General features: G+C 34.1%; 1 protein-coding gene across 6 annotated transcripts in view; it reads right to left on the minus strand.

Annotated features, from left to right (window-relative positions):
- The window catches only part of LOC105476552 (disintegrin and metalloproteinase domain-containing protein 18), a 152,073-nt gene that overhangs the window by 61,549 nt on the left and 62,861 nt on the right, over positions 1–27,663 (minus strand). For all 6 annotated transcript variants that reach the window (XM_071068348.1, XM_011732576.2, XM_071068351.1 and 3 more), the window contains 2 exons: positions 8,274–8,369; positions 3,947–4,145 (listed from right to left, as the gene is read on the minus strand). In XM_071068348.1, coding sequence (XP_070924449.1) covers positions 3,947–4,145; positions 8,274–8,369 — 295 coding nt within the window. The remainder of the gene's footprint in view (positions 1–3,946; positions 4,146–8,273; positions 8,370–27,663) is intronic.

Here is a 27,663-nt window from a genome sequence, read left to right on the forward strand (position 1 = left end):
TTACAGATACCAAACACACTAAGGTCCCACTGAGGGAATTGCACAAACTATTAAATATGCCAACTCCAATTATATACACTAGGTCTGAGAAATAACAACCAAATGGATTTGTGGAACTAGCAGACCCACTGTAAACTGAAACTTGGCCAGGACTCTATTTAACTTTGGGTGTCTCTAAGTCCTCACTGTCACAGGAAGACCATGATCACATTGGGCTTCTGGATATTAATGCAGTCTGTGTCCACTAGTTTTTAAAATGCTTGGATATTTTCTTTTCCCCAGTCAACAGATATGTGATTAATGGTTGTAAGTCCATATGGGAACATACTAGAGGAATAGTTAACATGTATATTTGCCAAGGTGCTATGGGGTTTTTTCCTACAGCCCTTGCTCCCGCTTAAGTCAATGAGTTCTGGCTCTGCAAATTGGTTTAGATTCAGAGTGTGGACCTAACATTGAGATATTTACTGAAACAACTCTTCACAGCCTCCTAGTCATCTATTTTAATACATTTCCTTTAATGGAACAATCTGAGTAGCACCCTTATTGGCTGCTCACAAAATACAGGGAAATCATGCTGTATTAACTCTCTCCCTGACACTTGGTAGGGAAAGTACCCATGTCTGCTACTGTGTATCTACTGCTTATAACAACATTATTCATCTGGCTTCTGATAGTTAAGTACTGTTATTGGGTCTTGATTTTTCCAGATCTTATCATATCCATTGCTACTGGTGAGTGTACTACTATAGTGGCATTCCGACTGTGACTTGCAGAGGAGGCCATCTTTGAAATTTATAGTGAATATGGTATCCCTTTCTCTAGCACATTCCTTATGGCCTTGGGCTTTCCTGATTGGCCAAATCATTTGGCCTTAAATACACAGTATATAGATTACAGTATTCCCACTTCCCTGAGCCTTTTTCTTCTTTTCTCCACTATCTGCTATGGAAATTCTGTCATTTAAATTTCACTTAGGGTGAGTCATCATGTTTTTTCCATGCTGCTGGAAGCCATCCTAGTGGAAAGATTTTACTGTCTTCTAGGATCTGTGCCAGTATGTTAAATGCTGTACTTTGGAAGAGTGCTCCCAAAACAATAAATACCCCCCTATCCCATGTTGTGTTCCTCTATTCAATCTCATGATCAAGCTCTCAGAATTCAGTCACATGTGTACTTCCCTGATGTTGGCAGTAACTGCTGGCTAGGACCAAATCTTTTTGGGGTATAGTTTCCTTACTGCTTTATAAAGTCTCTCACATCCCTGTCTCTATTATTCTGTGCCTTTTCTCCATTTTCAGCTAGTGGCCATGAAGGATAGTGGGAAGATACTGATGAGAATACACTTTATGTTATGAAGAGTGATGGGGGAGAAATCAGAACTAGATCATTCTATAGGTTCAATAGACTCAAAGAAGCCTGGAGGCTCAAAATTAGGGTGGTCATATTTTCAATTGTCTCCATCCCAAGTGTAGGTCCCATTCTTCTCCCAATTAGAACCCTAATCCTGAAAAATATACCTGATAAGGAATTCAAACTTATATAGAGTTTAACTTCTCAATTAAGTCTTCCTCATCTCCCTCTAACCTCTTTTTTTAAACGATGAGGGCTCTTTATAAGTTAGCAGAGGCCCTCTAGACTCACACTTTGCTTTCAAATGCATGCCCTTTTGTTACATTTTCCTAAGTTCAATGGTATTTGGCAATAGCCATTTAATGCCATTACTCTTAGAATTACTATTTGCCCCATTAATTTCAATTGTACCAGCTAATGTATTCTCTCTCACAAGTATACTATCCCAATCTGCTGAGAGAGTGTATTCTGAACTTCCGCCAGTGATGAGGTGCTCGTTGATAGCCTGGCAGAGAGTGATTTGGATTTGAAAACTCATCTTTTAGGCTATATTTACTTATTCCACTGTCATTACCAATTAGTAGTTGGGGCCTCTAGGAGCTGACATCTAAATGAGGTATACTGTAAAGGCTATTTATTAAAGATCAGAATATTCGGAAGTGGAAGGAAGCTGGATGAAGCAGAGGAGAAGTCAAACTGAGATGCAAACCCAACAAGGTCTTGAACAAACCAGTAGGTAGCTGTTTGGTATATAAATAACCTGCCAGGGTGTGTTTGATTGGGCCAAAATAGGCAGACCTTTTTTATAAAACCCCCACCTCACGTAATTGTTGCATGTGTGCTGGCTTGAGAAGTGTGTGCCTTTGGGCAAAGTGTCTCTTTGCAGTTGAGAAAAATTCTGAAAGAGCTGATAGTTGAAGACTACTTGATGACAGATGGTGGTATTTTCCCTATTCACTACCTTGATTTTCTTTTAGCATTCTATTTTTATTGTTTCAAATGCAAACAACATGGCTATAGGTTTTATATTTCTTTTGTTTTACTGTCCTCTTATCTTGGTTATAAGCTCCATGAGTATAATAATCATGTGACAATGTCCATCCGGTTGAATATTGTAGGCTCTTTGCATATAGACACTCAGTGTATAATTTTGAATAACAAATCTACTTATATTTCAACATTTCTTTAAAAGTTTAAATTTACTTAATAAAAGAATGCAAAATTAATGTAACTACTTGTTAGTTAACATGTCCCATATAAAATACCACCTATGGTTTTTGGTAACAGAAGAAAAATGCCTGCAAGTAAAAAGCTAAGTAAATGAATCAAGGAGAAAATGGGAAATGAATGAATTAATGGATGAACAAAACACTGCATCAGAAGATGAAAGTTTTGATGCATTCATGTTAGTTTTGTGGAGATCTTAGAACATATATTATAGGAATACACAACATTTTCTCAAACATCCTGTTGCAATTAGAACTCAAAAAGATGTCTTGTGTTAAGTAAATGAATTCTAGGTTGAAGGCTTTTTTTTAATTATTAAAAAAAAGAAGAATATATTGTAGACTCTCCTTAATGAATCTTACAGAAAGTATTATTTAATTTTACTTTTAAGAGGTATTTTAAACCCTGTTAAAAATAACAAGTAATACTATTCAAATAGAAATAAGTATTAAAAAAACAAAACATACACACATATAAAAAGTAGCATCCTAGAAACACAGCACACAGAAAATAGCATGGACTTGTGATTTAAGAAATCATAGTTCTGCAGCTTTTGTTGAATTTTGGTTAAGCCTCCTAAACTGAAATTTATTACTCAAATAATAAATTTGAGGAAGGACCTCAAGGAAGGTCCTTGAGGAAGGAAGACAAGATGGACCATACAAAATGTCATTTGGTACAAATTATATTCCTCAGTTTACCACTAGGCAAATAAACCAACTTTACTCAACTAGAAAATAATTATATTTATATGCATTTCATTGGGTAATTTTGATCTGTTTACATTATTTTAATTCCTCTAAAACTACAAAATTATATTTGGATATTATGAATAATTGCTCACCAGGAAAGCAAATATATATGCACAAGTATATTAGAATTACTCTCAAAGCTGTTTGAAAAACAAAATATAAAAATGAATTTTGATCAGGTGGCTAAGACTACCATTATCTTAGCAATTATTCCTCAATTAGGAAATATGATTATTTTTAAATGAAATTCATTCTGAGCTTTGTAAGTTTCATGCCATTAAAATTAGATCATTAATGTGGGGAGTAATAGAAAATTATATAAATTTTAGAATCTACTGATTTTAATCTTTATATAAATGATGAGCTGCAAATATGGATTTTTGCCCAGATAGCTAATCATCAAAAACAAAAATCAAACCACAATAAAAATAATGTATGGTCTTTTCTTGGAAAACCTCAGACACTTTTTAAAAACTAGCCTTCATTAACTAAAACTTAATTTTTATAAATCTTGTGGTTCAGGTTCTTCCATTTCTAGAGTTGTGTGGTATATAATGTATTCTACAGAGAGATGCAAATTTAAGGCAAAATAAATATGAAAGAAAGAGCAATACCTTTTCCAAATATCTTGGCACACTGGTTATCAGTAGTTTGACATTGTCCATTATAGCAATAGGCAGTTCCCAACTTGCACAAATGGCCATTCAATGCATAAGTGTCAGGAACACAATCACTAGATGTTCCATTGCAGTACTCTGTAAAATCACACTCTGGATCAACACTCTTTCTACATGGAGTGCCCACTATTGACAACTGGGAGGAAAAGGAAAAATAAAATTATGTTCTGTAAATCATTTTTTTTCAATTGCTTAGTGAAAAGATTTAGCACATGTTTCTAATTATTGATATTTGAGGGAACACCAGAGTTCCCAAGTCCATGAGTTTGCCAAAAAAAAAAAAAAAAAAAATCAAATACAGTATTCATTGTGAACCCCAGAGAAAACTGGCTGAAAGACATGAAAGAATCCCTTTTGACAGTGAGTTTGCAGTTGCTTACCTCCTTTGTGCTCTACATTTTGAAACAAGCTGACTCAAACAGCATTAGAAAACAACTACACAGATCAAACATACCTGTTCCTTGGAACTATAGGAACACCGTCTCTACCTTTTGGTTCTCGGAGAAACTCAGGAGCCAGGCTCCCTGGTTTCAGTCCCTGTCTCTGACTCTTACTAGCTTATTTGTACGGGTAAGAAATACAATCTTTCTGTTCTACTTTTGTAAGCTTGGAATAAAAGACAAATTCTCATAGAGTTCTTATGGGTATTGAACAGGAGTAATGGAAAAAGTTCTTAGAACAATACATAGTAAACGGCATGCACATATGATAGCTATCATCACATCACATCACATCAGTATCTTTTTTTTTGAGATGGAGTTTTGCTTTTTTGCTCAGGCTGGAGTGAAGGGGCATGATCTCATTTCACTGCAACCTCTATCCTCCAGGTTCAAGCAATTCTCCTGCCTCAGTCTCCTGAGGAGCTAGGATTATAGGTATATGCCACCATGCCTGGCTAATTTTTGTATTTTTAGGAGAGACAGGGTTTCACCATGTTAGTCAGGCTGGTCTCAAACTCCTGACCTCAGGTAATCCACCCACCTTGGCCTCCCAAAGTGCTGGGATTACAGGCATCAGCCACGGTGCACAGGCTTGAGCCACCACACCCGGCCTCATTTTTATATATTTATTATTATCTGAGAGCATAAAGTCCTCCTTGCATCACTTAGGTGAGGTGTACAGTTATTGTCAAAATTTTGCAGTGACCTGACCTAATAGGCTGCCATCCATAGTGAAGTTCACCATATTGAAATGGTGTCCTGCTATATATGTTGATGTCACACACATGCACATACACACACACACACAAACACATACACAAAATACAATCCAGTTTGATGAAATTAACACTTATATGGTTTGGTTGTGTCCCCACCCAAATCTAATCTTGAATTGTAGCTCCCATAATTCCCACATGTGATAGGAGGGACCCAGTGGGAGATAACTGAATCATGGGTGCAGGTCTTTCCCATGCTATTCTCCTGATAGTGAATAGGTCTCACAAGATCTGATGGTTTTATAAAAAGCAGTTTCCCTGCACAAGCTCTCTTCTCTTGTCTGCCGCCATGTGAGATGTGCCTTTCACCTTCCACCACGATTGTGAGGCCTTGCCAGCCATGAGGAACTGTGAGTTCTTTAAACCCCTTTCTTTTGTAAATTGCCCAGTCTCAGGTATGTCTTTATCAGCAGCATGAAAACGAACTAATACAATACTTAATAATGAAACAAAGATGCATAATAAATAAAAGAAGTGGCAACTTAAAAGTGATGAAATTTAACAACTTTTTCAACTTAGAATTCCATACTCTGTAACTATATATTTCAAAAACGAATGAGATATAAAGACTTTCCTAGACAAAAAAAAACCAAGGAGCCAGGCATGGTGGCTAATGTCTGTAATCGCAGCACTTTGGAGGGCCTAGGTGGATAGATTGCTTGAGCTCAGGAGTTCAAGAACAGCCTGGGAAACATGGTGGAATACCGCATCTCTACAAAAAATACAAAAATTAGCTGGGCATGGTGGTGTGTGCCTGTAGTCCTAGCTACTTGGGAGGCTGAGGTGGGAGGATGGCTTCAGCCCAGGAGGTGGAGGTTGCAGCTAGCAGAGATAGTGCCACTGCATTCCAATCTGGGCAGCAGAGCCAGACCCTGTCTCAAACAAAAAAATAACTGGGATAATTTATTTTCAGAGGACATAAATGACAAGAAATAGTAAAGGGAGGTCTTTAGGTACAAGAAATATGATAGTAAACACAAATCTGCAAAAGAAAATGGAGCTCAGAAATGAAACAAATGATGTTAATTCATTTAATTTCCGTTTTCTTTTATTTACTCTAAAAGATAAAAGACTATTCAGCAAAAATAGTAAAAATGTATTTTGTTTTTATAGTATATGATCATGTTCTATTATAAGAATTATTCACTACACATTAAATGAAATAAGAAATTAGCCTGATTAATTAATGATTTGTAAAGCAATGGTTAATCAGTAATTTGGAATCAATAATTTGTATGGATCCATGATTTAAATGATTTTTAAAAGGTACAAACAACAAATCAGTAGCAAAGATAGCATAAAACCATATATTTTATAATTTTAGTGTTTACATTCAGTTTACAAAGCAACTGTAAGTCTCATAAGTGTCTGGTGGGAACTCAAGACAGTACAGTTGCTTTGAAAGACTGTTTTTCAATTTCCTGTCAAGTGCCATGTTTACCATATGATCCAGCAATCCCTCTCCTAGGTATCTAGCTAAGTGAAATGAAACACTATGTTCATACACAAATATGCTTATGAATATTATTTAAAGTAGCCATATTTTCATCACCAAAAATGAAAAACAGCCAAAGTATCCCTCAACTGGGGAATGGATTAATGAACTGTGGTATATCCTTACAATCCTTGCAATACTACTAGTGTGCAGTCACTATAAAGGAATGATCTGCTAATAAACATAAGAACATGAATGAATCTCAAATACATTATGCTAAGATGCCTAATTCACATTTGCACATATTGTATGATTCAATTTATGTGATATTTTTGCAAAAGCAAAATTACAGCTCCAGAAAACAGATCAATGGTTACCAGGGGCTGAGGGTGGAGTCATGGATTGAGTATAAAGAGGCACAGGGAAATGTGAGAGGGGAGTAATGACATTGCCTACCCTTGATTATGATGCTAGTTATAAGCTTAAATATGTTTCTTCTGACACTTGGGAATATTCACTAACAGAATTTTAGTATATTAAATTACACATTAATAGCTAAATTCAACAAAAAGAATACATAGAATATTTACATAGAGGTGATTTACCAGAACTGGAATAATAAAATATCTTGCTATTAAGGAACTTGTTTTCTTATCCAAATGTGTGTCTTGGACATAATACTATATTACTGCATAAATATTTAGCCCATATTTACTAACTCTTGTACAATATATAGTTATGTAACCTTTCCAATATCAATAAATACTGTTCGTTTCAATTGTATGTATATGATTTGCATTTCAGTTATCAATAAGTGAGAGTTCTTTACACATTCTATATGACGCATATTTTGTCTGCTATTCATGCTACAATTTTTTCCATAATCATTTATCATTTATTTGACTTTATAATTTATTTGAGAGTTAATAACTTTTTGGATGTAGTAATGTGTGTTTTTTCTCCCTTTTATCTGATAATTTACAAGTTGGTAAACTTTGTGATTTTAACCCTGAAGAATAGAGTCATCACTCAGAATCCATGGGCATTTGGTTCCAGGAACCCTCAGGGATATGACATCCATGGGCACTCAAGTCCTTTATATAATATCTTGTAATATTTGCATATAACCGATACACATTTTCTCATATATTTTTATTATCTCTATATTACTTATATTACCTAATACAATATAAATGCTATGTAAACAGTTATACGGTATTGTTTAGGGAATAAAGACAAAAATAAAAATAACAAACTGTGGCATATCTTTACAACATTTGCAATACTATTCAGCAACAAAAAGGAATTATTTGCTAATAGACACCACAACATGAATAAATCTCAAAAGCATCATGCTAACGTGCCTAATTCATGTTTGCATGTATTAAGCGATTCAGTATGTGGAGCCCATGCATATAGTCACTGTAACGGTACCTGTCTGAGATGACTTTTGTATTTTATAGCAATTTTCCTTTAAGCTTGTGTTTGTTCATGTACTCTACATTTTATTTCACTAAATTCCTTATATATTATTTTTATTAATTGCACATTGATTCAGTTAATACAGACTTCTCATACCACAATTCAACTTTTAATGAATGTTGGTAACTTACCTCACACTTTGATGTACAACATGGTCCAGAACCACATTTTACTGAGCCCTTCAGTTTACATGTGTTATAATCACAGCACTTCTTAAATTGACATTCCTAAAATTTTAGAGGAAGAAACATTATTACAGTTCAACCACTTAAGAGCTCTTGTTTCTTAATCTCAATTTCAATTTAATATTCTGTTCTGTACAAACTTGTAATTATACAATGTAATTGTATAATTCCAATGAAGCTGTATTAGTTTACCATTTCTTTTCTTCTTCTTCTTCTTCTTCTTCTTCTTCTTTTTTTTTTTTTTTTTTTTCTTTTTTTGAGACAGGATTTCACTCTGTCCCCTAGGCTGGAATGCAGTGGTGTGATCATGACTCACTCCAGCCTCAACCAGTGAGACCCAAGTGATTCTCCCACCTCAGCCTCCTGAGTAGCTGGGACCAGAAGTGCAAGCAATCATGACCAGACTTTTTTTTTTCCTTTTTCTTTTCCTTTTTTTTTTTTTTTTTTTTTTTTTTTCGTAAAGACTAGGTGTTTCTATCTTGCCCAGGCTGGTCTCAAACTCCTTAGTTCAAACGATCCTTCTGCCTCAGCCTCACAAAGTGCTAGGATTACAGGAGTTAACAACCGTGCCAGACCCTATTTTACTATTTCTAGAATAGCTACAGGTGCATGCAAGTATAAGAACTGCAGAAATAACATCTAAAATAGCAGTTGGTCAGCAATATTCATTAGCTAAAATATTTGATAATTAACTTGTAAGTTACCAATACCAAAATATATCCTTGAGGGAATGAAAAGGTGGTTTTAAGAGAATCAACTTTTCTCAAGGGTCTCATGGGTGATTTGTTTACTAAGGATTCCAATTGTAAATAAAGTTAGAGTGAGGCAATAAGTAGAGTAAAAATGTACTAGTATTTATTTATGTACCACGTTTTACTATAATAGAAATAAACAAAAAAATGCCTATACCTATTATTTTTAAAAAGTAAATGGCAGTCAATTATTATTCAAATTAGGAGCTGGGTGCAGTGGCTCACGCCTGTAATCTCAGCACTTTGAGAAGCCAAGGTGGGCAGATCACTTGAGCTCAGGAGTTCAAGACCAGCACTTTGAGAAGCCAAGGTGGGCAGATCACTTGAGCTCAGGAGTTCAAGACCAGCCTGGCCAACATGGTGAAACCCCATCTTCACTAAAAATACAAAAATTAGCCAGGCTTGGTGGTACATGCCTGTAATCCCAGCTACTCAGGATGCTGAGGCAAGAGAATCACTTAAACCTGGGAGGCAGAGGTTGCAGTGAGCCAAGGTCATGCCACTGCACTCCAGCCTGGGTGACAGAGTGAGACACCATCTCAGAAAAATAAATAAATAAATTAGGTAATAACTTTACAGAATGTTAAAAAACAAATATTATTTGTATGTAAATAACACTGCATTTATGCCATATTTTTATATTCTTAACTCTTTTATTAAACAATTTTATTTACTCAGAGATCTAGCTTCAAAGATCTTGTCCTTTAATATGAAGGTAGGATTCTTCTTCATTTTGAAATTCCCATTTGTTCATACATTTTCATGTGTATGCATGTAAATAGATGTATACTTATACAATCAAATAATATATAAAATGTAGAGCAAAAGTTGAAATTGTAATTACATTCTCCAGATTCCCTAGGGGTAATCACATTGTGTAATTCACTGTTTAACCTTCCAAAGTTAAATAATGCTGTATGAATGTATATGTGTGTATATATATTCTTTCACTAGCAGTTAATGAAGAAGTTCTCCCTGTACCACAATACTTAGCAGTACTAATTATGACCAATCATTTTAATTTGTAACAAGGAATGGAAAAAATGAACTCAAAGCTCTCATTATTACTTCTCTGATTACCAGTGAGTTTGTGAATAAATTTGCATTTGTGCAATTTTATTTATGAATTAAATAATCATATATTTGGACCATTTTGCATAGCAGGGCTTTTTTCTTTCCCTCTTCCCGTTAGATAACAGAACCAGATTTTATATGATATCTTGTTTTATATAGATATGTATATATAAATATAAATATATAATATATATAAATATAATATATATATATACATATTTGGTTTTTTTTGTTGTTTTCTTTCGTTTTTTGAGACGGAGTCTCCCTCTGTTGCCCAGGCTGGAGTGCAATGTTGCGATCTCGGTTCACTGCAAGCTCCGCCTCCCAGGTTCATGCCATTCTCCTGCCTCAGCCTCCCAAGCAGCTGGGACTACGGGTGCCCGCCACCACGCCTGGCTAATTTTTTTTTTTTTTTTTTTAGTAGAAATGGGGTTTCACCATGTTAGCCAGGATGGTCTCTATCTCCTGACCTCGTAATCCGCCTTCTTCAGCCTCCCAAAGTGCTGGGATTACAGGCGTGAGCCACCACGCCCAGCCTCTCTTTTCTACATTTTTATAATGTTTCTTTGCAGTCTATAATTGGTCTGTTAATGGTGCCTATCAATTTGAGTGATTTGTAATATTCTTGTTCCTTTAGGACTATTGGGTTTTATTATTGATTATCAAGACCTCCACCATGCCAAGAATATAAAACAATACTAGTACTTTAATCTTATATTTTATTGCTAATTTTAAGGCTTATAGCTTTACTTTTTGTAAAATGTATTGCTTTATATGCTGTTGAATATTTGTTCAAATATTTATTAGCAGTTATTATATATGTGAACACAGGTACAAATAAGGTGCATGCACCCACATTTGTATAGGTGAGTGGGTACACAAAACAGAGCTTCCATTTGTGTAAAATGGAGGATATTTATGAAGATACAGGTGTCACTGCCCTTTCAACAAAGACTACCTAGAACATATCTGTAGTGTTACAAATTAGGCTTATTGCTTGATGCAGCAAAGAACACACACAAGGGGACCATGGAATACTGCAGTAGGAGGGTTTAATGATAAGATCTGGGCTTGTGTTAGGTAATTTTCAGGGAGAATTTAAGAAGTCTGGACTTTCCTCTGGACTGAATGCTGTCAGGAACCAAGGGCTAATTCTGTGACTGGAAAATTTAATAATTCTTATCTAGAAGGAGGAAATACTGGGCCAATGCTAAAGCTGAAAGTGGTACAGTTGCAGCAACTACTCATATTAGCTAGGACAGGTGAGTGTTTAGTCATTTTGGTGCATGTGTTTTCTCTGTTTAGACATAACTGAAGAGTGGCCTTATTTCTCTTTCTTGATTCATCATAATAATAGAATTTCCTAGTCTGATTTTAACCTTTTGAGTCAAAGGTCAAAAGAACTTTAAGAGAACACCAACACCCATACATGAGGGCCAAATCAGCTCCTAATGCCACCAAAGCCTGATTGATTTTACCAGGTCAGATCCCGGATGTCACAGGTGCTTCTCCCTTTCTCACAGGGAATGCATCCAGTTTATAAATTAATATTTATGAAATTAACCACTTCTACCCTAGAAATAAATGTTATCTCTCTATACAACTTTTACATACTTAGATCTGGTGACAGATAAAAATATTGATGTATAAATAGAAACAGATGTATAAACATCTATACTTCTTTCTTCAGCCAATGGCCCAATAACACTGCAAGTGAAATTAAACAGCCTTATAGTGTATTTTGATATTTTTTAAGGCAAGTTTTTGCTAAAGTCAACTACTTTTGTAAAAATTCCTTTGCATTCATCCTTAGTTTTCTTTAAGAAAAATGTACCCTAGAATTTAAAGTATAATAAAAAGTAAAATGAAATGAAATAAAAGCATCACATTCAATGAAAAGTAAAAAAAAAAAAAAAAAAAAAAAAAAAACAGAAAAAAAAAGTCAAACTTTTGAATAAACCTTCCAAGTCACACTATTTCTAATGGGGTATTCTGAATATACTGGAGTCATTCCTTAGTCAGTGATAAAAATGACATATTGCTATCAAGATAATTACACTATCCTTACATTTATTCAATCAATAAGTATTTATTGAGCATGTGATATTTGCCAGACACTATTCTATGTGTAGATTATAATAACGACCAAAACATGGACTATTTCTTTCATTTTCTTTATTGTTTACTCTTTTGCCAATACCATATCTCATTAATCACAGCATTTTTTAGATGGTCATTGTTCCAAATTACTAAAAGGGATATTTGGTAAGTTTTTATTTCCAGATGAAATTTAGAATCTGCTTTTGTGTAGAAAAATAGTTCAATTTAAGGAGGTGTTTATGGGGACTTTAGAGATTTAATTGGAGGTAGTTTGATGTTAAGTATTCCCATCCTAGGAAAAAAACTATGCTTTTATTCACATCTCTGTGTTTCTTTCAGTTTTGTTGTATCGTTTAGTTCTTTGAAGTATTTAAAAATATTTATTTTAAAAGTGTTTATTAACTTGTGATTTTACATAGTTTTAATTTTACTAATGTGAATTTCCTTTTTATTTCATTATTTATTGCATTTTTGGCAATACTATTACTATTTCTCTCCCATTTTTACTACTGTAATGAGTTGAATATTGCATCTTTATTGTCTATCAGTTCGTTTAAATGGGAAGTTCTCCAAATGTATTTGGAAGATTTTGGTGGGGGGCTCAAAATATTTTCAGCAGATCTATGAGGTGAAAACAATTTTCTTAATAAAACTTAGACTTTGCCTTTTCTATTGTGCTGGCATTTGCACTGACCATGCAAATGCAACAGTAGACATAACTGCTGAGGCCATCGTATAAATTAAATCTGATAGTCATTGTATTATTCACAATCATGCATTCTAAAAAATCAAAACTGTCCTTGATAAAGCAATAAAAAATATTTGTTAATTCTTAAACCTTGAATACTCCTCAAGGATAGAAATAGTCCATAGATGCTTTAAACCTTTGTTATATATTTTTGGTAATTTATTAATATTTTAATAATTGTAACACTGCTGACTACTCTCATGAGTTAATACTTTAAATTTATACTATAAAATCACCAATATTATGAAGGCATTAGAATGTATTAATGACATCTTAAATATTCTCCATATTTTAATATCCTCTTTATCATTCCTAAATGCTCCCTACATACATCTTTAGTTTTACATAAATAACTATGCCAATGTTAATTCATCAATGTTTCCAGGGCTCCCAACACCACACACATATGTGATGATTACCCAGAAACATTTATAGGACTTAGAAGACAGTTTCATTCACATGTAAGATTTATTACAACAGCACAGCAAGAATTGGATTAGTAAAGACACCTGGATTAGTAAAGGAAAAATACATATCCGATAAAGTCCGGAGAATTCCTTACACAAATTTCATCTACCCAGTGTAAGAGAAAGTACAATAAGCATGTTCCCTTCTCTATTAGTAAAAAGGCAATATTGCATGTAACGTTTCTGCCTAGGGAAGCCCATTTGAGACTCAGCATTTTTATCTGAGTATGGTCAGATAGGCATCCTGATCATGTGCTTAAATGATCAATCACAATAACCAAAATTCTAGAATCCCAAAAGGAAGCAGGCATCCACTATAAATTAAATTGTTCAACATCACAGTCTGGGAAAGCAAACCAACATTATCACCTATGGAACATTTAAAACTTCAAATTCTCAGACCTGAACTGAAGGCCAACCTTAGAAGCAGGTCTTTCTAAAGATGGCAACTTCAGGGCTGGTAGGTTAACTGTTTCTGCACAATATTGCATTAATATTTCACAGATTATAAATGTTTGCATTTGCTATTATTGATTAGAATTACTACCTTTTTATGCTTATGTTATATTTTCCTAATTTCAGGACTGGAATACTCATATTACTCTTTTAAAGTAACTCTTCCAGTACTTTCCTGTTAATTTTCTGTCTGGTTGATATGTCCATTGTTGACAGTGGAGTAGTAAAATCATCTCCCATTATTGTATTGCCATCTATTTCTCCTTTAATGTCTGTTAATATTCACCTTATAAACTTAGATACTTCAGTATTGGATGCATTTATAACTGTTATGTATTCTTGATGAATTGTACCATTTTCATTAAGCAATGTATTTTGTTGTTTCTCGTGACTGTTTGCGACTTGAAGTCTACTTTATCTGTTATTAATATAGCTGTCTCTGTTCTATTTTGGTTACTATTTGCATGAAATACAGTCTTCTATTCCTTTACTTTCAGCCTATGTGGGTCCTTAAAGCTAAAGCTAGTCTCCTGGATACAGCATATAATCTTTTTAAAAAATCCATTCAGCCATTCTGTGTCGTCTGATTCAAAAATCTAATCCATTTATATTCAAAGTAACTATTTATAGACAAGAATTTACTAATGCCATTTTTTTAGTTGTTTTTTGGTTGTTTTGTAGATCTTTGTTCTTTTCTTCTTCTCTTGTTGTTTATTCTTGTGATTTGGTGATTTTCTTTTGTGTTATGTTTTAATTCCTTTCTCATTTGTGCACCTGCCATAGTTTTTTGCTTTGTGGTTATCATAAGGCTTACATAAAATATCTTATAGTTAAAATAAATTATTGTATACTTATAACAACTTAACTTCAGTCACATGCAAAAACTCAAGACTTCACCCCTCCCCCAGTTTAAATGTATTTAAAAATAAAGCATTTCTTTTTCTTTGCAGATGAATTTTCAGGGACAACATGTTTTAAGTTAATATCCACATTTATTATGTTGTGGGAAGACATGTTTATTTTCAGATTTTTTGGTATCTATAATTATTTTCAGCATGATCTAATGCATGACTGATTTTTAAAATAACCCATGGAATTTTGAAAATTATGTATATTCTTTTATTCATTATAAAGTTCCTTTGCTATTAGAATATGCTTTTTAGTGACGTTGTTATACATTATCTGGTAATTGATTAGTTGTTTGATAGCCTGAAAGAGGTATATTAAAGCTTTGTGGACTATGGATATGTGCATAGTCCATGTATTTTGTTTTATATATTTCAGAGACACCTCGTTGGTTATATTCAGTTCAATATCTTGCCCATCTCCTTAGTTTTTACATTTTTAGTAACTTTTGTCACTTACATACTGTTCAATATTTATAATTTGGTTTTCTTTCATAATATATCACACACATACTTGCTTTTTTGTGCATTTGCTTGTTTCTTTTAAAAAAATTATTCATTCCAATACCAGGGGATCCTTAGAAAATATGTTTGAAAACTGAGACATCGTATGCCATTTTCCATGTAAAAATCCAATCGATTCTTTTTTTATTATTATTATACTTTAAGTTCTAGGGTACATGTGCACAATGTGCAGGTTTGTTACACATGCATAATTGTACCATGTTGGTGTGCTGCACCCATCAACTCGTCAGCACCCATCAACTCATCATTTACATCAGGTATAACTACCAATGCCATCCCTCCCGCCTCCCCCCTCCCCATAACAGGCCCCGGTGTGTGATGTTCCCCTTCCAGAGTCCAAGTGATCTCATTGATCAATTCCCACCTATGAGTGAGAACATGCACTGTTTGGTTTTCTGTTCTTGCGATAGTTTGCTGAGAATGATGGTTTCCAGCTGCATCCATGTCCCTACAAAGGACACAAACTCATCCCTTTTTTTGGCTGCATAGTATTCCATGGTGTATATGTGCCATATTTTCTTAATCCAGTCTGTCACTGATGGACATTTGGTCTTTGCTATTGTGAATAGTGCCACAATAAACATACGTGTGCATATGTCTTTATAGCAGCATGATTTATAATCCTTTGGGTATACCCAGTAATGGGATGGCTGGGTCATATGGCATTTCTAGTTCTAGATCCTTGAGGAATCGTCATACTGTTTTCCACAATGGTTGAACCAGTTTACAATCCCACCAACAGTGTAAAAGTGTTCCTATTTCTCCCCATCCTCTCCAGCACTTGTTGTTTCCTGACTTTTTAGTGATTGTCATTCTTTTTATTATTATTATTATTATTATTATTATACTTTAAGTTCTAGGGTACATGTGCATAACGTGCAGGTTTTTTACATATGTATACTTGTGCCATGTTGCTGTGCTGCACCCCTCAACTCGTCAGCACCCATCAACTCATCATTTACATCAGGTATAACTCCCAATGCAATCCCTCCCCCCTCCCCCCTCCCCATGATAGGCCCCGGTGTGTGATGTTCCCCGTCCGGAGTCCAAGTGATCTCATTGTTCAATTCCCACCTATGAGTGAGAACATATGGTGTTTAGTTTTCTGTTCTTGTGATAGTTTGCTAAGAATGATGGTTTCCAGCTGCATCCATGTCCCTACAAAGGATATAAACTCATCCTTTTTTATGGCTGCATAGTATTCCATGGTGTATATGTGCCACATTTTCTTAATCCATGATTGCCATTCTAACTGGTGTGAGATGGTATCTCATTGTGGTTTTGATTTGCATTTCTCTGATGGCCAGTGATGACGAGCATTTTTTCATGTATCTGTTGGCTGTATGTATGTCTTCTTTTGAGTAATGTCTGTTCATATCCTTTGCCCACTTTTTGATGGGGTTGTTTTTTTCTTGTAAATTTGAGTTCTTTGTAGGTTCTGGATATTAGCCCTTTGTCAGATGAGTAGATTGCAAAAATTTTCTCCCATTCTGTAGGTTGCCTGTTCACTCTGATGGTAGTTTCTTTTGCTGTGCAGAAGCTCTTTAGTTTAATTAGATCCCGTTGGTCAATTTTGGCTTTTGTTGCCATTGCTTTTGGTGTTTTAGACATGACATCCTTGCCCATGCCTATGTCCTGAATGGTATTCCCTAGGTTTTCTTCGAGGGTTTTTTATTATTTTAGGTCTAACATTTAAGTTTCTAATTCATCTTGAATTAATTTTCGTATAAGGAGTAAGGAAAGGATCCAGTTTCAGCTTTCTACTTATGGTTAGCCAATTTTCCCAGCACCATTTATTAAATAGGGAATCCTTTCCCCATTTCTTGTTTCTCTCAGGTTTGTCAAAGATCAGATGGCTGTAGATGTGTGGTATTATTTCTGAGGACTCTGTTCTGTTCCATTGGTCTATATCTCTGTTTTGGTACCAGTGCCATGCTGTTTTGGTTACTGTAGCCTTGTAGTATAGTTTGAAGTCAGGTAGCGTGATGCCTCCAGCTTTGTTCTTTTGACTTAGGATTGTCTTGGCAATGCAGACTCTTTTTTGGTTCCATATGAACTTTAAAGCAGTTTTTTCCAATTCTGTGAAGAAAAGCCATTGGTAGCTAGCTTGATGGGAATGGCATTGAATCTATAAATTACCTTGGTCATTATGGCCATTTTCATGATATTGATTCTTCCTATCCATGAGCATGGTATGTTCTTCCATTTGTTTGTGTCCTCTTATTTCACTGAGCAGTGGTTTGTAGTTCTCCTTGAAGACGTCCTTTACATCCCTTGTAAGTTGGATTCCTGGGTATTTTGTTCTCTTTGAAGCAATTGTGAATGGAATTTCATTCATGATTTGGCTCTCTGTTTGTCTGTTACTGATGTATAAGAATGCTTGTGGTTTTTGCACATTAATTTTGTATCCTGAGACTTTACTGAAGTTGCTTATCAGCTTAAGAAGATTCTGGGCTGAGACAATGGGGTTTTCTGAATATACAATCATGTCATCTGCAAACAGGGACAATTTGTCTTCTTCTTTTCCTAAGTGAATACCCTTGATTTCTTTCTCTTGCCTGATTGCCCTAGGCAGAACTTCCAACACTATGTTGAATAGGAGTGGTGAGAGAGGGCATCCCTGTCTTGTGCCACGTTTCAAAGGGAATGCTTCCAGTTTTTGTCCATTCAGTATGATATTGGCTGTGGGTTAGTCATAAATAGCTCTCAATATTTTGAGATACGTTCCATCAGTACTGAATTTATTGAGCGTTTTTAGCATGAAAGGCTGTTGAATTTTGTCAAAGGCCTTTTCTGCATCTATTGAGATGTTTTTGTCTTTGGTTCTGTTTATATGCTGCATTACATTTATTGATTTGCATTTGTTGAAACAGCCTTGCTTCCCAGGGATGAAGCCCACTTGATCATGGTGGATAAGCTTTTTGATGTGCTGCTGGATCCAGTTTGCCAGTATTTTATTGAGGATTTTTGCATCGATGTTCATTAGGGATATTGGTCTAAAATTCTCTTTTTTTGTTGTGTCTCTGCCAGGCGTTGGTATCAGGATGATGTTGGCCTCCTAAAATGAGTTAGGGAGGATTCCCTCTTTTTCTATTGATTCGAATAGTTTCAGAAGAAATGGTACCAGCTCCTCCTTGTACCTCTGGTAGAATTCGGCTGTGAATCTGTCTGGTCCTGGACTTTTTTTGGTTGGTAGGCTATTAGTTATTGCCTCAATTTCAGAGCCTACTATTGTTCTATTCAGGGATTCAACTTCTTCCTGGTTTAGTCTTGGGAGAGTGTAAGTGTCCAGGAAATTATCCATTTCTTCTAGGTTTTCTAGTTTATTTGCATAGAGGTATTTATAGTATTCTCTGATGGTAGTTTGTATCTCTGTGGGGTCGGTGGTGATATCCCCTTTATCATTTTTCATTGTGTCTATTTGATTCTCTTCTCTTTTCTTCTTTATTAGTCTTGCTAACGGTCTATCAATTTTGTTGATCTTTTCAAAAAACCAGCTTCTGGATTCATTGATTTTTTTAGAGGGTATTTTGTGTCTCTATCTCCTTCAGTTCTGCTCTCATCTTAGTTATTTCTTGCCTTCTGCTAGCTTGTGAATGTGTTTGCTCTTGCTTCTCTAGTTCTTTTAATTGTGATGTTAGGGTGTCAATTTTAGATCTTTCTAGCTTTCTCTTGTGGGCATTTAGTGCTATAAATTTCCCTCTACACACTGCTTTAAATGTGTCCCAGAGATTCTGGTATGTTGTATCTTTGTTCTCATTGGTTTCAAAGAACATCTTTATTTCTGCCTTCATTTCGTTATGTACCCAGTAGTCATTCAGGAGCAGGTTGTTCAGTTTCCATGTAGTTGAGCGGTTTTGATTGAGTTTCTTAGTCCTGAGTTCTAGTTCGATTGCACTGTGGTCTGAGAGACAGTTTGTTATAATTTCTGTTCTTGTACATTTGCTGAGGAGTGCTTTACTTCCAACTATGTGGTCAATTTTGGAATAAGTCTGATGTGGTGCTGAGAAGAATGTATATTCTGTTGATTTGGGGTGGAGAGTTCTGTAGATGTCTATTAGGTCTGCTTGGTGCAGAGTTGAGTTCAATTCCTGGATATCCTTGTTAACTTTCTGTCTCGTCAATCTGTCTAATGTTGACAGTGGAGTGTTGAAGTCTCCCATTATTATTGTATGGGAGTCTAAGTCTCTTTGTAAGTCTCTAAGGACTTGCTTTATGAATCTGGGTGCTCCTGTATTGGGTGCATATATATTTAGGATAGTTAGCTCTTCCTGTTGAATTGATCCCTTTACCATTATGTAATGGCCTTCTTTGTCTCTTTTGATCTTTGTTGGTTTAAAGTCTGCTTTATCAGAGACTAGGATTTTGGTCTCCATTTGCTTGGTAGATCTTCCTCCATCCCTTTATTTTGAGTCTATGTGTGTGTCTGCATGTGAGATGGGTCTCTTGAATACAGCAAACTGATGGGTTTTGACTCTTTATCCAATTTGCCAATCTGTGTCTTTTAATTGGAGCTTTTAGTCCATTTACATTTAAGGTTAATATTGTTTTGTGTGAACTTGATCCTGTCATTGTGATATTAGCTGGTTATTTTGCTCGTTAGTTGATACAGTTTCTTCCTAGCATCGATGGTCTTTACGTTTAAAATCCAACCAATTCTTTTAGCTATCGAACAATTAATCAATTATCAGATAACATATAACAACAGCCACTGAGAAGCATAATCTAATAGCAAGGGAACTTTGTAATGAAAAAAAATAATATACACAATTTCAAAATTCCATGGTTTATTTTAAAAATCCGTCATGCATTCTAATTGTTCCAAATTTCTCTGAGGCATTCTATATTAAGACTTAGATATTTTCATTTCCCAAAACTATTTTAAATGTTTTCTAGCAAGAGATCAAGTTGGAAATGTGAAGTGCTCTTTACATTTATTATTCATCTTGTTCTCAATTTTGAAAAATATATTACTTTTTAAATGTTGATTAGAGAATATAGGAAGTACTCCTCTCCACAACTCAAATAAGAAATGTTGTAATAGAACATCTGCCCTCCAACATTCAGGTTACAATGAAGAGGGGCATGTGAGGTACTCTTCAGAAGCATTATTCCATTTTCAACCCTCCCTAATGCAGTGTTATTTTTACTTAGATTTCTGGGAAAGAAATCTCCAGTGGTATACTAAGAAACTAGCACAAATAAGCCCTACTTATTACTTACTTTAATTGTGTTTGTTTCGTCTTACTGCTGTAACCTTTAACAGGTTACCACAAACTTAGTGGTTTAAAACAATACAAACATATGATCTAAACTTCTGTAGTGTAGCAGTCCAACACTTAAAATCAAGGTGTTGGTGGGCTTGGATTCTTTTCTGGAAGCTTTTGGGTAGAATCTATTTTCCTGCTTTTTTCAGTTCATAGAAGGCCCCTCAAATTCCTTGGCTTATGGTTTTTTCCTCTATCTTTAAAGCCAGTAAAGGAAAGTCAAATTCTTGTCATAGCACATCGCTATCAGCTTTTCTTCTCCTTCCTCTTCTGCTTTAAAAAATCTGAGCCATTGGATGCATCTGAATAATGTAGTGTACTTTCTCCCTCACAAGGTCCTTAACTTAATCACACCTGCAAAGTTCCTTTTGTCATGTGAAATAACATGCACACAGGTTCAAGGATGAGATGGGGGCACTTTTGAGAGGACAATATTCTGCCTACCACAATTGTATTAATGAAACAGTTTAAGGGATTTGCCATAGATTCTTTTAAGTTCTTTTTCTTTGATTTATAAATGTTTCATTTCACTCAGTTAATAAAAAGCAACAAATTATTAATATTCACCAACAAGACTGACATCAGTAATCTCAGCTCAAAGATTCCCAAAATAATTCCCTATGTGTTTTGATTGCTGTAGATAAGGAAATGTAAACAGCACATAGCTGGATATTTTATAACATAAGTGTCTCTCATTTAATAGGAAAATATAACCTTTTAATAGTTATGTCCATTCCTGAAATGTTATGTTCTTACTCTGACATCATTATATTTTAATATTTTGAGGTATCATAGGTTTTATTGTTTTGTTTTGCATTTCTTCTCTTCTCATATTTAAGACTATCAAGACTTTGTTCTTCTATGTCTTTTTCATTGAAAATGCAATTTCCAATATATTCCTTTTTAGATGTACTATTTACCTTTAAAATTAACATATGTCTACAGTTATATGTTGAATACACTTCTAGAAGAGATTGAAATCTACAGCATTTCCCCAAAACAATGTGAACAGTGTCATCAAGTCTTGAGACGATTCCTTAAACTCCTTTTTCGTAACTAGGCCAGGCACCATGGCTCATATCTGTAATCCCAGCACTTTGGGAGGCCAAGGCAGGTGGATCACTTGAGGCCAGGGGTTCAAGACCAGCCTGGGAAGCATAGCGAAATCCCGTCTCTATCAAAAATACAAAAAAAGAAAAAATTAAATAAGCTTGGTGGTGGGTCCCTGTAATCCCACCTACTCAGGAGGCTGAGGCAGGAGAATCACTTTGACCCGGGAGACGGAGGTTAGAGTGAGCCGACATCAAGCCACTGCACTTCAACCTGGATGATAGAGCAAGACTGTCTCAAAAAAAGAAAAAAAAAAAAAAAAGCAACAAAAACACACTTTTTAGTGACTACTAACCAATAAAGGGAAATGTGATCTTGCCTTTTAACAGTTTATAATAGTTTTATTTTTTCAACTTACTATAATTTTCTTGGTCTAGGTTATCTTGCTCAAAATAATGTTTATTGAATTCAACCACTTTGTTTTGTGCAGCATACTTTATTTTATTGTTATAGCACAATTTGCTGTTCATTTTGCTGAAAAAGAATATTTGGGCTATTTCTCTGTTTGCTTTTCTTTGCTATTACAATATGTTTTATGTTTTATATATACCTGAGAGTGAAATTCTGGATCACAGCTATGAATGTGCTCAACTTTACAATAAAATAGCACAACTTTTCACTTCTTCTGCCAATTTTCACTACCAACAGCAGTGCATAATAGCTACAGTGACTCATCCTCACCAATTTTTTCTTCTTTGCCATTCTCATGGTGTTTGGTTGTTTTCAAATTATGCTTTCAATCTGCATTTTGGGATGTTGAGCATCGATTCACAAATTTATAAGCCATTAGTATATCCACTTTGGAAGTTTCTGTTTAAGAATTAGGTCAATTTTTCTGTCTGAAAGTCTGTCATTTTCTTATTGATTTATATGTATTCTTTATCTAAGTACGTATCTTCTGCCACATTTATGTGGAGAAAACAATCTCCTATTGCATAATCTACCCTTTAAATGTCTTATCTGATATTTTATTTTATCAAAATTCAATTCGTAAATATTAGGTAATTTTGACTTTTAGAGAAAATTATTAGACTACATATTCACTTATGTTTCACACTTTGTTTTGGTTTTTCTTTGCCTTTACACATTTATCAACAATACATCTGGAATTAGGTTCTATATATAACCCAAATAGGTAAAGACTGTTTCTTATGTATATTGAATTGTCCCAGCATCATTTTTTGTAAAGGCATCCTTTCTACACTGCATTCCTATGTCCTTTTTGTCACAAAGCAGTAATTATATTTATGTAGGTCTATTCGAAGTTCCATTCTGTTTCATTTGTCTGTGTCTGTCCAAGCACGTATACCATACTGCCTTAATAACTATAATTTTATAATGAAAATAGATTTCTGAAAATTTCAGTGGACCAAGTTTGTTCTTTTTCGAGATCACTTTGGCTAGCTTTATGCCTTTCATGTTTCCATTTAAACTTTAAAATCAGTTTGTCTATTTACACACACCAACACATATACAAACAGAATTCCTGCTAGCATATGAATTGGAATTGCACTTGGGGATGATGAATTTGGACCAAAAATTACATCTTAGTAATATTAGTTCCTCTAATTTTAAAACATGACATATCCTTGCATTGATTAAGTACTTCCATAATTTTTCTCCTAATGATTTGCAGTTTTATATTTAGTAGTCTTATACATGTTTTATTATATATATTCTTAAGTATTTTATGTTCCTGGATATTATTGTAGATGTTGCTATTTTAAAATTTTTTCTTCTAATCATTTATAAAGAAGTATTTGATTTTTATGAATTGACTATGTAACAAGTGACCTTGATAAATTCATTTATACATGCAAATAATTTATTTCTAGATTATTTTGGGTTTTATGTGCACAATGATATGACTATAAATAAAGAAAGTTAAATTTCCTCTCTTCCAACTATTATGCATTTTCTTTTTGTTGCTTTGGTGGCTAGTTTATCACATTCAGTAATAAGTGTGAAAGATGACAACAGATCTTTCACTGTCTCATTTCTGACCTCTGGGTTGTTCAACTATTATGTGTGATGTTAACTGTAGATTTTATAGATACACTTTCTTAAATATAACGAATTTCCCTCTTGTAACTTTTTCTCAAAATTTATTATCTATCCATTGAGATGATCACTTTTTTTACATTCTGTAAATAAACCACAATATTCCCAACAATAGAACATAATGTTACTGTTTATGTATATGTTGTATCATTATTTTCAATTTGTTAATCATTTAGTGAAGATTTTGTGTTCATGAGAAATACGGACATATCCAACAACATACATTGGGAAAAGAACAGTCTCTTTAATAAACGGTACTGGGAAAATGAACTATCTATATGCAAGAGAGTGAAACTAGATCTCCATCTTTCATCATTTTCAAAAATTAACTAAAAGTAAGTTAAAGACTTAAATGTAATATCTGAAAATATGAAACTAGTAGAAGAACACATTGTGGAAACACTACAGGAAATTGGTTTGGAGGAAGTTTTTTTTAAGCAAGACTAAAAGCAGAAGGAACAAAAGTAAAAATGGATGGGATTACATCAAGTTAAAAAGCTTCTGTACAGCAAATGAAACAATTAACAGAGTGAAGACATAACCTAAATAATGGGAGAAAATATTTGCCAATTACACATTTGATAATAGCTTAATATAAAAGTATATAAGGAACTCAAATAACTGAATAGCAAAAACCAAATAATCCAATTTAAAAATGCACAAAAAGCTCCTGCACTTCTCAAAGTAAGACATTCAAATGACAACAGATATATGGAGAAAATGTTCATCAGTTATCATCAGGGACATACAAATCAAACCCACAATGAGATATCATCTCATCCCAGTTAGAATGGCTATTATCAAAACAACAAAAAATAACAAATACTAATGTGGATGCTGAGAAAGGGAAACACTCGCACACTGTTAATGGAAATCTAAAATATTATAGTCATTATGGAAAGCAGTATGAAGCTTCCTCAACAAACAAAAAATAGAACTGCCACATGACCCAGCAGTCCCACTGCTGGGTATACATCCAAAAAAGAGGAAATCAGTATATTGAAAAGATATCTGCACGCTCATGTCTGTTGCAGCAGTATTTACAACAGCCAAGGTGTGGAATCAACCTGAGCCCATCAACAAATGAAAGGATAAAGAAAATGTGGTTTATATACACAATGGAATATTATTCAGCCATGAAAAGAATGAAATCCTGTCAGTGGCAGCAACATGGATGTAACTGGAGGACATTATCTTAAGTGAAATAAGACACAGGAAGGCAAATATCACATGTTCTTAATCATGTGTGGAAGCCAATAAAGTGGGTCTCACGGAGGCAGAGAGTAGAATGGTTGTTACCAGAGGCTGGGAAGGAAAATGGGATGAATAGAAGTTGGTTAATGGGTACAGAAATACAATTAAATAGAAAACATAAGTTCTAGTGTCCAGTAGCACAATAAGTAAATTATAGTTTAAAATTATTTATTGCATATTTTAAAATAGCTAGAAGAGAATTGTAATGTTCCCAACACAAATAAAAGATATCCCAGTTACTCTGATTTGAACATTTCACATTGTATACATGTATCAAAATATAACATGTACCCCCAAAATATGTACAACTATGATATATCAATTAAAAACACATAAAAACTGTTCTTGAAATATCTTCATCAGATTTTCGCATTAAGATTATTTTATCCTCAAAGAAGTTAGGGCATATTAGTTTTTTTCCTAAGTCTAAAATCAGTTGAATTCCTTAACTTTTAAATAATTACTTGTAGAGTCATGTGGTATGAACTTCTCTCTGATGAGAGGTTGTGAAATATAGATATGACTTCCTTTAAGGCTATTTATTCACTTTTTAAATATCGACTCATGTTAGTGTTTATAAATACAATTTTAGAATAATTTGTCAATTTTATCTGATTGTTGTTTACTTATATAATGTGTGTGATATTATCTTACCATTTTTTAATATCTGTATAAGATCTTTAATTATATTTCAACTTTAATGACCATTATTGTTGATTTTTTTAAAAATGCATTTTTAAAAATGAAAAACAAAAATTTATATATTAATGATATACAGCACAATGTTTTGATACATGTATACATTCTAAAATGGCTAAACCAAGCTAACACACCCATGCATTACCACACAAACTTGTGATTATTTTGTGGTGAAAACACTTAAAATCTACTTTCTTAGCAATTTTCAAGTATACAATCCATCTTTATTAACCATAGTCGCCATGAACTTATGTCTCCTACCTCATTTAAATTCTGTATCCTTTGACTACCGTCACCCCAGTTTCCCACCCCCAGCCCCTGGTAGCACCATTCTACTCCTGGCTGGTATATGTTTCACATTTTTAAATTCCACAATAAGTGAGAAGAAGATGTATTTGTCTTTCTATGCCTGCCTTATTTCACTTAACATATGTCCTCCAGTTTTATCCATGTTGTCACCAACTGCAGGATTTTCTTCTTTTAAAAAAGGCTGAGTAGTATTCCATTGTGTATCTCTACCAGATTTTTAATCCATTTATTCACTGATAGACACTTAGGTTCATTCCTTGGCTATTGTAGATGAGGCTGAAATTAAAATGGGAGTGCAGACATCTCTTCAACATACTGCTATTATTTCCTTTGAATATATACCCAGTAATGGGATCACTGGATTATATGAAGTTTTAATTTTTTTATGAACCTCCATACTGTTTTTGTAATGGCTGTACTAATTTATATTTCCATCATAGCATGCAAGGGTTTCCTTTACTTCACACCCTTATCAACATCTGTTATCAGTCATCTATTTTGATGATAGTATTCTGACAGATGTGAGGTAATATCTCTTTCTGATTTTAATTTGAATTACTCAGATTATTAGTGATTTTGAGCATATTTTCATATACCTTTCATCCATTTGTATGTCTTATTTTGAGAAATGTCTATTGAGGTCCTTTGCCCATTTTTAACTGGATTGTTTTCCTGCTATTGAGTGGTTGAGGTTCCTTATGTATTTTTATATTAATCTGTTATTAGATGTATAGTTTGCAAATATTTCCTCCAATTCCTTAAGTTCTCCCTTTAATCTGTTGACTGTTTTCTTGTTGTGTAGAAGCTTTTTAGTTAGATATAATTCCATTTCTCTATTTTTGTTTTTGTTGTCTGTGTTTTTGGTGCCATATTTATGAATCATTGCCAGATCCAATGTTGTGGAGCTTTTTCCTATATTTTCTTCTAATAATTTTATAGTTTCAGGTCTTAGTTTTAAATCTTTAGTCTGTTTTGCATTGGTTTTTTGTATTTTGTGAGACAAGGGTCTAATTTTATTCTTCTACATGTGAATATACAGTTAGTAAACTGGATAGTTAGTAGACATCCTTTATTGTCACAAATCAATTGACTATAAATGTGTCCATTTATTTTGGGGCTTTATACTCTGTTTCATTGGTCTATGTGTTTTTATGTCATTATCATGCTGTTTTGATTACTACAGCTTTGTAGGATATTTTGAAGTCAGGTATTGTGATGCCTCCGACTTTGCTCTTTTCACTCAGAATTGCTTGGGTTTTAAGGTCTTACGGGGTTTCTTACGAATTTGAGAATTGTTTTTCTATTTTAGTGCAAAATGTTACTGGAACTTTGATAGAGATTACATTGAATCTGTAGATCACTTTAACCGCTATAGATATTTTAACAATATTAACTTTTCCAGTTCTTGAACATGGTTTATCTTTCCATTTATCTGTTTCCTTTCATTCCTGCAACAATGCTTTATAGTTTTCAGTATACAGATCTTTCATCTCCCTGGTTAAATTTATTCCCAAGTATTTATTTTTTGTAGATATTGTAAATGAGACTGTGTTCTTGATTTCTTTTTCATACAGTTTGTTGTTAGTGTAGGAAGAGCTACTGATTTTTG

Source organism: Macaca nemestrina, chromosome 8 (assembly GCF_043159975.1).
Source record: "Macaca nemestrina isolate mMacNem1 chromosome 8, mMacNem.hap1, whole genome shotgun sequence".
Classification (NCBI taxonomy): Eukaryota; Metazoa; Chordata; class Mammalia; order Primates; family Cercopithecidae; genus Macaca; species Macaca nemestrina.